Source organism: Aythya fuligula, chromosome 1 (genome assembly GCF_009819795.1).
Source record: "Aythya fuligula isolate bAytFul2 chromosome 1, bAytFul2.pri, whole genome shotgun sequence".
Classification (NCBI taxonomy): domain Eukaryota; kingdom Metazoa; phylum Chordata; class Aves; order Anseriformes; family Anatidae; genus Aythya; species Aythya fuligula.
The window spans coordinates 105,678,494-105,691,252 of NC_045559.1; the positions used below are offsets into that span (position 1 = coordinate 105,678,494).

General features: G+C 41.4%; 1 protein-coding gene across 2 annotated transcripts in view; it reads left to right on the forward strand.

Annotated features, from left to right (window-relative positions):
* The first annotated feature begins 2,237 nt into the window (after window positions 1-2,237).
* APP (amyloid beta precursor protein) overlaps window positions 2,238-12,759 on the forward strand; it is a 178,157-nt gene continuing 167,635 nt past the window's right edge. For both annotated transcript variants that reach the window (XM_032183216.1, XM_032183224.1), the window contains exon 1: window positions 2,238-2,404. In XM_032183216.1, the coding sequence (XP_032039107.1) occupies window positions 2,285-2,404 (120 nt within the window). In that variant the 5' untranslated portion in view covers window positions 2,238-2,284. The remainder of the gene's footprint in view (window positions 2,405-12,759) is intronic.

The following is a 12,759-nucleotide window of genomic DNA, read 5'->3' on the forward strand; positions in this document are numbered from 1 at the left end:
CTTCCTGATGTAAAATCGTTAAATAGGTGATGTTTCCACTCTAGCTGTTTGTTTGAAAGCTCGTATCATCAAGCCAGAGATATGACAGACAATTCATTAACCTACTATCCTTGCTTAAGGGCATTCTAAAGGAGTTCAGCTTTGGAAGCAAAGATATGCATTATTCATGATCATGATCTAAATGCTTTCGTTCTGTTTACAGCGCCTGTTAATTGCTCTTGTATTCCTTTATGATTAGAAACATTTAGCTGTCTTAATCAATAAGATGAAGTGCTATGCTGAGCAGTTAATTAGTATGGCCCTGTCAGCTCAAAATACAGAAAGCTAAATGTGCTCATGACTTGCTTTAGTAATTTGATTAAGCTAGAAGTCTTGTCCTTTCTGAAGGGAATGAGTTTTTAAGTAGACAGTCATAGGTTGTCATGTTAGAGTTAAATTGATAGCGCTCCAAGTAAACTGCCACCTTTTTTTCCCCAGCTTTAGCTGTCTTCGTAGCTAACGGGAAGGAAAAGAAAAATAAGAAACCTCTCCATTTTAAACCCACAGGGCATGTCTCACATGCCACATATGGAACGACTCATGTCGATTTTATTTGAAATTTTGGTAAAGTTATGTTGCATCGAGAAGAGAAGCTGAGATAGTGATGGGAAGTCACTGCCAGTAGATGTGTTCCTGCTTTCCTTAGGCTACATTACAGTATTAAAGAAAACAGGAAAATAAATGTTCTCTCCTTTTCAAACAAACAAAAATCATAGAACCTGAAATATTTGTTTTAATTATGGCATTTTAATGTGCAGTGTTAATCTAATATGTTAGGGTAGTTAGATGTTGACTCCTAATGTTTCTTGGTGCAGTGTTTTAGCATTGTAGGCATATAAAAATTCATGAATTTCGGGGGAAGGGGGATGTTTAAATGAAGAGTGGGGAAATTAAGATACTGGATTTGCATACCTCTTATAAGAAAGTCTTCAGTTTTTCATGAATTTTTCAAATGTTTTTAATTTTTCCCTTGAGAAACATTCTAGCTAGAAAATTAAAAGTTAAAAATAGATATTTAAACATAATTGCGTACTCCACCATGCCTCTAATGTGACAGGCTCACTTTTGAGACATGAGGGACCATGAATCCCTGTTGGCTTCTCTCATGATGAACGGAACCTCAGGAGGAGATTCATCTTTGCAGATGCTAAAATTGAAGGGGATCGTGAGTTGTGCGGTACGTCTTGTTCCCATTCTTGGTTGGGGGCAGATTGTTTGACTCGTGTTGGATGTGTGCTTTCCTACGTTGTAGTCTTTTTGACAGACATTTTGCTCCCTTTACAGTTATGGTAGGCCTGTTGACCCGTTCATTTCAGCTACTGATTTATCTACTTTTAATTTTTAATCTTTTTAAATTTTGGTAGGGATTAAGATGAATTACACATAGGTAGGGTGCACCTTGGGGAAAAAGGAATGGTTTATGGTTTTTTGAAAACAAGATGTTTGGAATCATTTCTTGTTTTCATAGGCTCCCTAATCTGGATTTTGGTGTGATTTCTGTTACCAGTGGAAGTGCCGATTAAGTAGTGGAACAGAATCTTTAAAATGTTTGATTTCATTTGAGTGCTGTTACACGGTTATGAAGTGTTTTGGGAAAGGGTTAATGTAAATCTGGCTCCACAGACACTACTTCTGTTTCTCCCATGCATTGTGCAGGCTCAGTGTCTAAACCAATGTGGAGGTCTGTGGGTGAGGAGGGTTGAGCTAGCTTCTTTCTAGGTGCGGGCAGGAGGCTGACAGACATTTCAGAATTGTGTTCAGCTCAGAAATTGTCGAGGGCAACTTTGGTTCTCCGGCAGCAGGTGGGCCTTGTGAGCAGGGTGGCTCCTGGTGGTGCTCGGCCGGGTAGGGAAGAGCACTCGGCCTAGTGTTTCCTGTCCCCAGTGCCAGTGTGCCCAGGATATTTTGAAAGTTAAATTTCTGTAATCAGCAATATTTCTTGTTCTGTGTTTAGCCCAAGTCCATGAGATAATTTTGGGAGTTTGTTTACTCCTTTAAACTTTGTGTGACGTTACTGCACGTCTGAATTTCTGTGGCGACCTTATTTGCTCGTTATGTATTTCTCAAACTTTTGAGTCTTTACAGCCATGGGTGGGTAAGCCTAGAGTTTGATTTGGGCTTGTTTGTGCTGTTACTGCTCTGGAAGGACTGAAATGTCAGATATGAGAGTAAAACTTATTTTTTCTTCTCATTCTAGGTGCCTGCTGATGGAAATGCTGGATTGTTGGCAGAGCCTCAAATCGCCATGTTCTGTGGCAAACTCAATATGCACATGAATGTTCAGAATGGAAAATGGGAATCTGACCCCTCTGGGACCAAGACCTGCATCAGCACTAAAGAAGGAATTCTGCAGTATTGCCAGGAAGTAAGTCCCTTGTTCGGGAAATAGTGTTCCTCATTCTGAAGTACCTACATGCAGGTGCTTGCTGGAGGACTGAATCCATAGGGATCTTAACTTTCTATTTTCTCTTCTGCTCCATTGCCCTTTTAACCTTCTTAAAGAGACTCTCCCCAGAGGCTATTATTAAAACAGCTTCAAAAATTGTCTGCAGGGGGATCGTTGAGAGTATTGTTGGGCAATTTCATCCATCTGTCATACGCCCAAGGGGGATAATTTTATATAGTATATGTACGGCAAACTTCTGATTTATGAAGTATTTTGAATAAAGCTGAGATGACAGAAAAAACAACAGTGTTTTAAATAAACTGGGCTGATCTTGGAAGTCAGCTGCAACATGTCCATTGTGATCGTACCATGATACTGAAATACCGTGGGTCAGTCCAGAGTTACTGGTCACTGCTGCACACTGAACTATTCAGAGTTTCTTAATAGAAGAAGCTTGCCCTACAGATGAAGTCACAATGAACAATTTCATATCTGAGAGCAGAAACTTATTACCCACTCACTCATGTCCTAAGAACAGATTGTGTATCTAATTTTGTTTTGTCTCCATGCTGGGATAGCGTGATAACCTCGTACCAGTGTGTGACAATTTGAAAAGAAAATGTGGATTTCATGCCATGAAACAAAAGGGCATGGCTTGAGTTGCTTTGTTGCTTTAGCCCTTATGTTTTTTTATACTATCTCTGCTTTTTTTTTTTTTTTTTTTTTTTTTTTTTAAAGCAGGGGCTATTGCTTATTGCCATAGCAGTAGATGTTTTGCTTCCTAAATGTCAAACCAATTTCTGTGAAAATGCCTCTTTAAGAAGGAAGATAATTTGCACTTCAGATCTTTTCTCCCTTAGCATCTTCATTCCTGCCCTTTCACCCATTGATTGTTCCTTATGTTTCTTACAATGTATTGTTCAGTTGTTGAGTTTGGGCTTTATGGTCATGAATACTAATTTTAAGAAAGAACCCATAAAGGATATTAAAATGGTTACTTCGCCATTAGCTTTGTCTCTTAATAAAAAGTATGGCTTTTTGAAATTCATAATATTTTTATGTAATACTAAGAAAAATACCAAATGTAACATGCTGGCAGGGTTTAAAAGGTTTCTTCTTGTTTTCCATTGTCTGCTTTGAGTTATCTAAATAAAGTTGATTTACATATAATGAAATTATTGAGGGTGGGGGAAGGAATAATAAGATGGAAGTAGAAAGTCTTTCTGAAGTTACAGAAAAAAATACATGAATTTATAGGAAATAAGAATAGAAAGTTTGGTCAGTTTTAAGGCATGAATAATTCAGGAGGTTGGCAATTGAGTTACAGAAGCTGCAGTAAGAAAGGATTCCAAAACAAGGACTGGGAACTGTAACATTCAGCTGAATGTCAGGTGGTTTTGAAATTTTGTGTGACATAGAAAAATGCTTCCATTTAAAAAAAAATAAAATAAAAACTAAAAAAGAAAGCAAAAGGAGTTGGAAGGTAGTAACTGTATACTGACTGATAACAAAGGGGATAATAAGGAAAGCTGTGACTGCACATAAGGAAAAAACTGTTCGCAGGAAGAGTGGCCAAGAGCTGGTACAGGTACCCAGGCGGGATGTGGAGTCTCCATCCTTGGAGACTGGGAGAATTGAACAGGCCAAGAGCCCAAGGAGCTTGATCTGGCTTTGATGTTAGACCTGCTCGAAGCAGGGGAAGGCCTAGGGTGCTTATTATGTTAATGTTAGGTGCTTATGCATTAATATTGGGTGCTTATATATTAATTATTAGGGTGATCTTGTCGCAATTGTAGGGCGTCTCTGTAGCTGCAGTGAAAAGCACAGCATAGGGGGTTCAGTGCTTTCACAGGGCAAGCTGTTGGCCAGTCTGCTCCCTAAAAATGGGGCAGGCATCTTACTGTTTTTAGTTGATCTGTGTTATTACTGGTGCATAAGACATCAAAAGGCTAAGGAGGTAGTAGGCACGGTAGAGAGCAGCCAGGGAGATGGGGGTTTTGTCTGCGTGCCCAGGACTTCAGTGGGTCGTCTGGCTCAGCTGCCGGAGCTGGCAGCTGCCTCCTCTGCTTTCACTCCCAGGTCCTCAGAGATCCAGGAGAAATACATGGATAAGGCTGGGCAGAAGGTAATTCTCAGTGACCCTCAGCAGTGATTAAGCAGTGTGCTCTCATTAACTTCAAGAGCGAGCAATTCTACCATGGAGGTTTGTAACGTGGGGATCTGGCTGGAAACTGTTTTCTTGCTGTGCTCGTCAGTAGGCTTTCTGTTTGTTCGTGGGAAAGTGCTGATACCCGGGCTGTCCTGCCTGATCCCTTGGCTTTCTTCTCCACCTGAGTGGCCCTGTCCAGCTGGCTGTAGGAAGGGGCAGGCTGCTGTGGGACGTCAGAGCACTTGGCAGCGCCACGGCTCTCCAAGCAGCTGCTTGCGGGTGGGGAGGAATCATGCAAGTCCCTGCTTTTCCAATGCTGGTAACAAATGCACAAATTAATAACAAATATTATGAAGGTCAGATCTGCCGATGAGATAAAAGTCAAGTCAAAATTGATCCAGCCCTGCAGAATGGGCAGAAGCTCCTGGCTTTGTACAGCTCTGTCCAATAGTCTGCCGTGCTTCCCCTCGTCCCTCTGGCCATTTCTGTAGCAAGGTGGGCTTTTGGTATGGCCAGGAAAGGGCATTACTGCCTGCTTTTGTCTAACTTGCCCATGACTTGACAAGAAGAATGGAAAAATCAGATTCAAGCACCTTCTTCTACCAAATAAAATAATTTGGAGAGTAGTGCTAGTACACGCAAGTCAGGCTGGCTTCTCAGCTGTGGAGAACCCTTTGTTGCTTGATGCTCCAAATACGCTTTGTATCCTGGGGGTAATGAGTGAGGTGGTTTTCCTCTTGCCTTTTGCTGTTTACATTGGCTGTGGAGATAGCACCTGCTGTTGGGCCCAGGGAGTGGAGCAAATTTGCATTTTCCTGTTAGCAGGAAGCAAGAGACATCAAGATTGAGATGTGGTACCTTTTGCATCAGGATAATATGTGGCTAAAATCTTCTTTCTTCTTAGTTTTGCCAAATGCAACCTTTCCCTTCCTTCCTTTTTTCTTCTCCATGCAGCCTCCTTCTCCAGAAGGCTGACTGCTGCTTCTTGAGGTGTGTTTTTTTTCAGTGCAGGCAGAGGCTGAGTTTATCTGTTCTGCTAATGAAGCAGACAGGTAATCTGCCTGAATCTGTTCGTCACACTGCCTGACACCATGGCAGCTTCCTTCATTCCTCAGTCCTGCGGGAGCAGCAGCTACTGACACTGCTCTGCTGGGGTGCTGTTCCCCCTTCCCCCTGCCCCCCAATTCTGAGCTGAGCATTGAAATGACAGGGATCTGGGGGCGAGATTTCCCCCTGCATCTCCAATGAGAAATCTCTTCTGTCCGTCTTGCTGTTCTACTTGGTTTTTGTTGCAGGTACCCTGTGTAGCTTTGTGCCAGTCATTTCATTATTACTGGGGCTCTAATGCAACAGATGATGCTCTCCTGTAGTAGACCCTGTAGAGGTAACCTGTACACCCAGATCCTCCTACACCACGGAAAGACCAGAAAGGACGTACCTAGAGGAGGTAGCTGGGCAGAAACCTAGTGAACAAGTACAGCAGAGTTCTTGCTGTATGAGCTCCTTGGCTCTAAAATAATACTAAGTTAGTAGTTTCATGAAACTCCTGTTCAGTCAGTGTTAATCCAAAATGGTACTCCAGGTAGTCTCTGGCTTTGTTTTCTTCCATAAATAAGTAAATAAACAAATCTCCCCTCTCAGCAAAAATTACAAAAGTGGATGCACTCCCCTGTCTCCTTATAAATGATTTTAAAAAGAGCTTTTCTTCACAATGCAAGGCCAGAACATGTTTGGAGTACAGAAGGCTTAGATTTCTCCTCTAGAGAAGGTATAACAGGTAGCCTTGCATGTTTCCCTTGAGATTGTCCGCTGGCAGCGTAGGAGGATTTTTGAAGCCTTGATGCAGGAAGTAACAGCAGAGGAGCATTGCAGGGGCAGAAAGGGAGGAACAAGTAATAGGCAGAACCACCTACGTGTCTTAAAGACGTATGTCAGTTGTTGTTGCTTCTCTTCTGCTTTTGAGTGGGAGCTCAGTGCAGCACAGGAACTGTCTGAATTTGTATTTGGGCAACACATCCCACAGTTTGAATATGACAAAGCTCAAAAACTCAAACTTATTTGAAAGGAAATGGAAGATCCTTGAGTGCAAGCTTTGAATTTCCTTGAGTTCAGTTAAACTGCTCCTGATCTAACAAGAAGTGGTTCTGGAAGCAGGGCACACTGATCTTTTCTGGTTTCAGATCTATACAATCTTACATGTTTTTAAGGTAGGGCAAACTAAATAAAATGTACTCGTTTATTAAGGAGTTAGCATCCTAAGCTGGTTGCCTTTCTCATTTTTTAAATATAGCAAAATCAAATGTTTCTGGATAGAACTAGGCACTGCCTAGAGAAGTAGAATTTAACTTACGGTATCTTTTAATATCACACTAAATAGCATGCAATAGCATCCTATTTGTACCCATTATTGCAATTTGTACCCTTATTGAAAAGTAAAATGGCATAGGCCTGAATTGCATACAGCTGTCAAGTGTAAGTGCTGCAGGCAGTAGAACAATGTTTATTCAGGGTGCATTAATGTAAATGGAGTGGTTACACCTGTGTACGTGCCAAAATCATTAACTTGTTGTGAGTATTCTAGCTGACATTTCAAATCAAGCCATCGGTCAATCTAGTCCTGTTGCTGACACTGCAGTACCAGCTGTTTCAGAGGGATGTTGGAAAAACCCTGCCATCTGCAATTACTGGATAACTAGCCCCCCGGGGAAAGTTTCTTCCCAACAGCCACTGATTACAGGTTAGCTGATGCCCTGAAATGTGGGGACCGCTGCTTCTGGATTTTGCTTTTTGTTTTGTGGAGCAATCTTGGTGTCTATACCCAGAGACGTTCAAGTGGAAGGTGGCAGCAGCTCCGACGTGGCACGCTATTGCTGAAGGAAGGTGCATTTTGGAGCAGGCTGTGCTCACACGGAAGGCCAAGCAGCTGCTTATTTTGCTAACCAGTTTGCACAAAGCCAAGCTGGAACCTGCCTCTTGGCAAAGTACATGTTTTCGTAGCCGCATGAATGTGAGGAGTAGGAAGTTAATTTAGGTGTGTTCGGTTCCCCATTTAAATGGAGTGAGTGTTCAAATGGAAAATGTTGGTGTGTGTGGTATTATATTTGCAATTTTAAACAGCTACTATGTGTTGAATTTTATATCTAGTAATTAGGATACATTATATAAGTTGCTTGAAGGGCTGACACTATTTTGCTTGTCTGTGCTGAACTCGGTGTCCAAAATGAGTTGTAAAATCAACACTCACAGCTGGCAGAAAATTCATGTTGCCTAATATGTGTCTCCCCCCCACACACTTAGTTTAATTTGGAGGTGCTTATTTCCACTTAAAGCGTGCACGGAATTGAACAGAATGGAAAGGAACTGTTCTGAAAATTGTACTTTTGAAAGCAAACCCCAAACACTGTAAAAGTCGTTTGGCTTTGGATAGTGTTTGCGCTGTTGAAGGGATGGAGTATAAACCTGGGAGCTTGGAGACCTAGGCGTGCCTCATAGCCAGCTACTGGCTTGCTGCCAGATCCTTGGCTAGGTGCTTAGAGCAGCTTTCAGAGGCAGAGAGTCGGGGTTGGCTTCGGTCAGCGTTACCCCTGCCCTCAGAGCGCACCTGACTCCGTTCGTCTGTGAGGTTGTGACGTACCCACTTCCACCTTACACATCACTGAGATCCATCGGTGTCTTGCAATGGATGTGCATTCCTTATAGAAGTCCTCCCCAGAAATAAAAACCCAATGAATTACAAGTGCACATTGCTATGCTGCGGCCATTTCTTGGTGCTAGGTGGAGGAGCAGAAAACAGTAGGGTAACTTCAGGTAACAGATAAGTCATTACAGCTGTTGACAAAACAGTGTTGGCATATGTAATCTCTAATCATAATGCTTCCAGAAAGGTGTTGGTGTTATTTGCTCAAATCTCTGTTTATGCCACGTACTTAGGTAAGTAGCTGCTGAAACCCAAAGCAACTTCCTTACCAGCTCCAGCACAACTTGGGATGTGATGGTAAGAAGGCATTGATTCGCCCTACAACCTCCTGCCTTGAGGTAGTCCTCAAGTCCCTTCATCCATGGGTTGGCCAGAGAGTCCACCATCACATCCGACTTGCTGCCCCACCTTCATTTTGTTTGTTTGACCCCACACCACTGGGGGATCAGAGAATCCTTCTGGTCTTGTTGCCCTGGGCACCCCATGTCCCAAAATCAGGCAGGCAGCACTGGTGGCAGCAGCTCCCCCCCTGAGAGCTGCAGCTTTGTTAAAGGGGTTGTAGGGCTGCCAGGAATGCTGATGATTTTTAATAAATAAATTTAAAATTAGGCTTTTCTTCTGGGAAGAATATTTGAAATGCAATGAAAATGGCCTTGCTCCTTTGATAATGGTTATCTTGCTATTTGCACCCTAATATGAATTGTTGCTTTTATCTAGGCTGCATAATCTGCTCTTTCTAGTTTCTCAAACCAAATAGCCACTGCATTGGAGACGAAACTGAATTTTAAACCTGCACTCCTCTGAATTCAGTTTAAAAAGCCATACATTTTGCTCTGAGGAAAATGATCCATTTAATGAAAAACATTGGGGAATATACAGGTTTTTGGCAGCACAGACCGTCCTTAAAACAAATGACATTTTCAAGGCACACGTGTGTTGGTATATTCTAAGATGTGCACAGTCATGCTTAAAAGATTGGGTGAACAGTATCTTGGCACTCCTTGCATTGATTATTGAGGTCTTTTTTTTTTTTTTTTTTTTAACTTAGCTTTTGGTCCACAGGAAAAATGGAGTTAATTTACTTTTTCTGCTAGTGCTTACACATCACTTGCTTCAATGAAAACTTAACATTATGGAAATGCAGGTTCTACTACAGATGATCTTTACCCTACAGCTAAGCCTTAGCATGTTCACAATGTAACTTTCTTGAGAAAGTAGGAGCCTTTAGCCCAGATGCTGTAGTCTACCATTTAAATATATTTCAGATCAAGTGACTAATGAAACTTTGTGCATATGTGCTGCAAGATGCTGCCTTCTTTTATTTTGTTAATAACGAAGAGCTCCCTGTTCCTTTTTTCCCCATGCAGACTTCTTTGTATGTCCTGAAGATAAATTAGATTAAAAACATCAGAATCTCAGTATGTTCTGTTTCTTTTATAATTTTTTTCAAATCCTTTTGAAGAAACATGTTTCTCTTGGGGAGGGAAAGCTGGTTCTGCTGTAAGGCTGGGGGAGGAAAGGAACGAAGATGGAAGAGGATTGCCTGTGTAAATATATATTTAGGTAAATCTGTACTGCAGTGTTTAATGAAGCAGCTATGCTGTATTTTCCCCTAGATTAGTTTTGAATTTCACAGATGTGATAGTTGAGATGAATGGCACTGCTTAATGGCCAGGGTCTGTCAGCGTAGTGTTTGTGTCGGGAGTGAGCTGAGATGGTTGTCCTCAACGCCACGCAGGTACAGTGCCCACATGTGTCCACAAAGGGAGTCCTGCTCCCTTTTTCAGCTTAGCCTTCACCTAGCAGACAGCCACTCAGCATGTGGTCAGATGTCGGAAGGCATTTATTAAATTGAAGATGTAAAAGACAAGAAGAAAATGTAAAATATTGTTTTCAGTGTGCTGTGCCTGTGGTTTGCTCTGTGAGGTTACGAAGGGACACACTTGGACAAGTCTCTTGCCACACCTAGGGAGGGGAACGAAGCTTGTTTAGACCAGCTCTTGGCCCAAGAACCTCAAGAAACTTCCCGGAGGGCTGCGTGGCACTGGGTGTCATCTGCTGCCCATGTCCTGATGGGAACAACGCAGTTGATCTGTACTTTTCTGCTTTTCTTTTTTGATCTGCTGCATTTCACCATTGGTTTATTCTTCCTTACATAGGGAGATATCTTACTACGTTGTCTACTCTTTTCTTTCTACTCTTTTCTTTAAAGATTCATCTCCCCCTACGTCCTACCCTATGTGACTCTAAGATGGGCTTGTAGCAGCTGTTCCTTCAATAGATAATGTTAAAAGTCTGAGAGACAGAGTGGGAAAATTGTCTGAAGTGAAGAAAATATATTACTGTTATATTTCAGCCCTTTTGAGGAAATGTCCATACCTCTATTCTTTTCCTCCACCTTTTCAGACCACGGTTGTGTGGACACTTCAGCCTGATACAGATCTGTCCCACTTTCCTAAAGGTCATCCTGGGTCATCCTTAATTCCTGGCAATTTCCACTGTGATGCAGTTTTTATTCTTGGGGGGATGTTTTCAGAAGGAGGTCAGCTCCTTGATCCAGCTCCTGTGTTATTGCTGGCTCGTGGAGAAGTGTTAGCAATAAATGGAGAAGAGATGGAGTGAGGCAGGAGCCATGCCTTGGCAACCTCAGGTCTGTGTCCAATTAAAGGCACTGAAATCAGGGAAATGGCTTCTGCGAGTCGGCCTCGTAGATGGACGGGTGCAAGTGTGAGTCCTTCTTGAGGTTGTTTGTAGGAGCTGTGTCTGGGCATGGGTTTTTTTGGGCTGTTGTTTTTCTTTTGTTTGGTTGGTTTGGGTGTTGAAGGGCTTCAGTTCTTTCGGGTCTCTGTTTATGTCTACACAAATGCCTTAAGAGGCAGCCTTTATTTTGGGGGCCATCCTCTTCTCTTGTGGAGGGTCCTGCAGCTTTCCTTTGATGTATCTTAATATCTCATGATAGCTTTGTCCTGCAGTAGCAGTGGTGCTCCCTTTTGGGAGAGCTTCTTCCTTTTCCTTATTTTAAACTTTTTTTTTTTGTTTTTCTTTTTTTCTGTGTTTTACCCTTTGTCCATATGTTTTGAAATATTTGGAAATTAGAAATATTAACTAGAGATCTGTTTACTTATTTGCAGTAGTACATATAAAGTTCATGGGTAGCAGGCTGATCTGTTTAGATTGGTAGCACAGAGTAGGTTTCTGTTCAGAAGTCTGTATTTGCAAGTAAAAGGGAAGATGCTTTATACACATTTTCAGTTGTCAGTTCTGCAGCCAAACATAAAAAAGGGAAAGGTGATTTATCTTGCTCTTCAGCTTTGAACCTGTCGGGAAGGTGGTGCTTGCTTGCATTCATAGGACAATACCCAAGGCTGGATAGGGAAATATTTTTGATTTCTGGGACACTGCATTTTTTTTCACTAAGCAGTTTATTACTACCACTTCTAATCCATGCTCTGACATTATCATCCGGTTATTCTCTATCCAATTAAGATATTATGTAGTACAGAATGCCTGCTTTAATCTTCCAAATGCTGTATGCCTCTATTAATCAAAAATCCCACTGATAATCTGTGTTGATAGATGTGTGCTAGTTATAGAAAATAATACTCTCATTTCTAGATGGCTGTGGATTAATTATAATATACAATCATGGAGAGAGGTTTCTGAATATCTGGCTAATTACTGACTTCATCATCCACCTTTTCCTTTTATATGTACATAGTGTGGTTTTAGATAGTTTGAGCAGGATTTCAGCTGTTAATTTTCACTTTTGACATGAGTAGGGTGAGAATTTCACTGAAGGGATGTTACTGCAAATTGGTAATGAAAAGGTTTGAAAAGGAAGGGCTTCCTCTTAGATCTTTCAGAGTTCTTCTCACCCCAGCTTAATGTTGAGACTAAAACAAGAGTATTGGGTTTAAAGTCCCTAAGGCAATTCCAAATTGTTACAGGATCCTAGGATGAAACCTTGCTAAGGAAGGGAAATCATGGAATCACTGAGGTTGGAAAAGACCTGCAAGATCACCTGGTCCAACCATCGGATTGTCCTTCTCTTTCGTATGAGTTTCTATCTTAGCTAGAAGAATGTTGTGTAGTGTTTAAAAGATACAGTACAGCATCTTGTGAAAACATCAGCTTTGTATTTTGTGGGTGCTGGTAGTTGTTACACGCAAATAAATAAACCACAGTTACTTGTACATAGCATGCTTAAAACTATTCTTTTATCTGGGTATGAATATTAAAAGGAATACTGTTAATCGGGATATAGGGAAATACAATCTCATAGAAGCTTTTCTCTTGCCAGCTTAGTTTTTCTTTCTGTAAGTATTATTGTGGGTGAGAAAATCATTGATCCAATGGAAAATGAATTGTATACAAGATGTCCATTTGCAACTGCTTGAATAAACTGTAATGTTTTTAAGAATATAGAACAGTTTTATAATCTAGTGAAATGAAATTTATTTGCTTCCTTTTCTGTTGTATGTTGTCTTG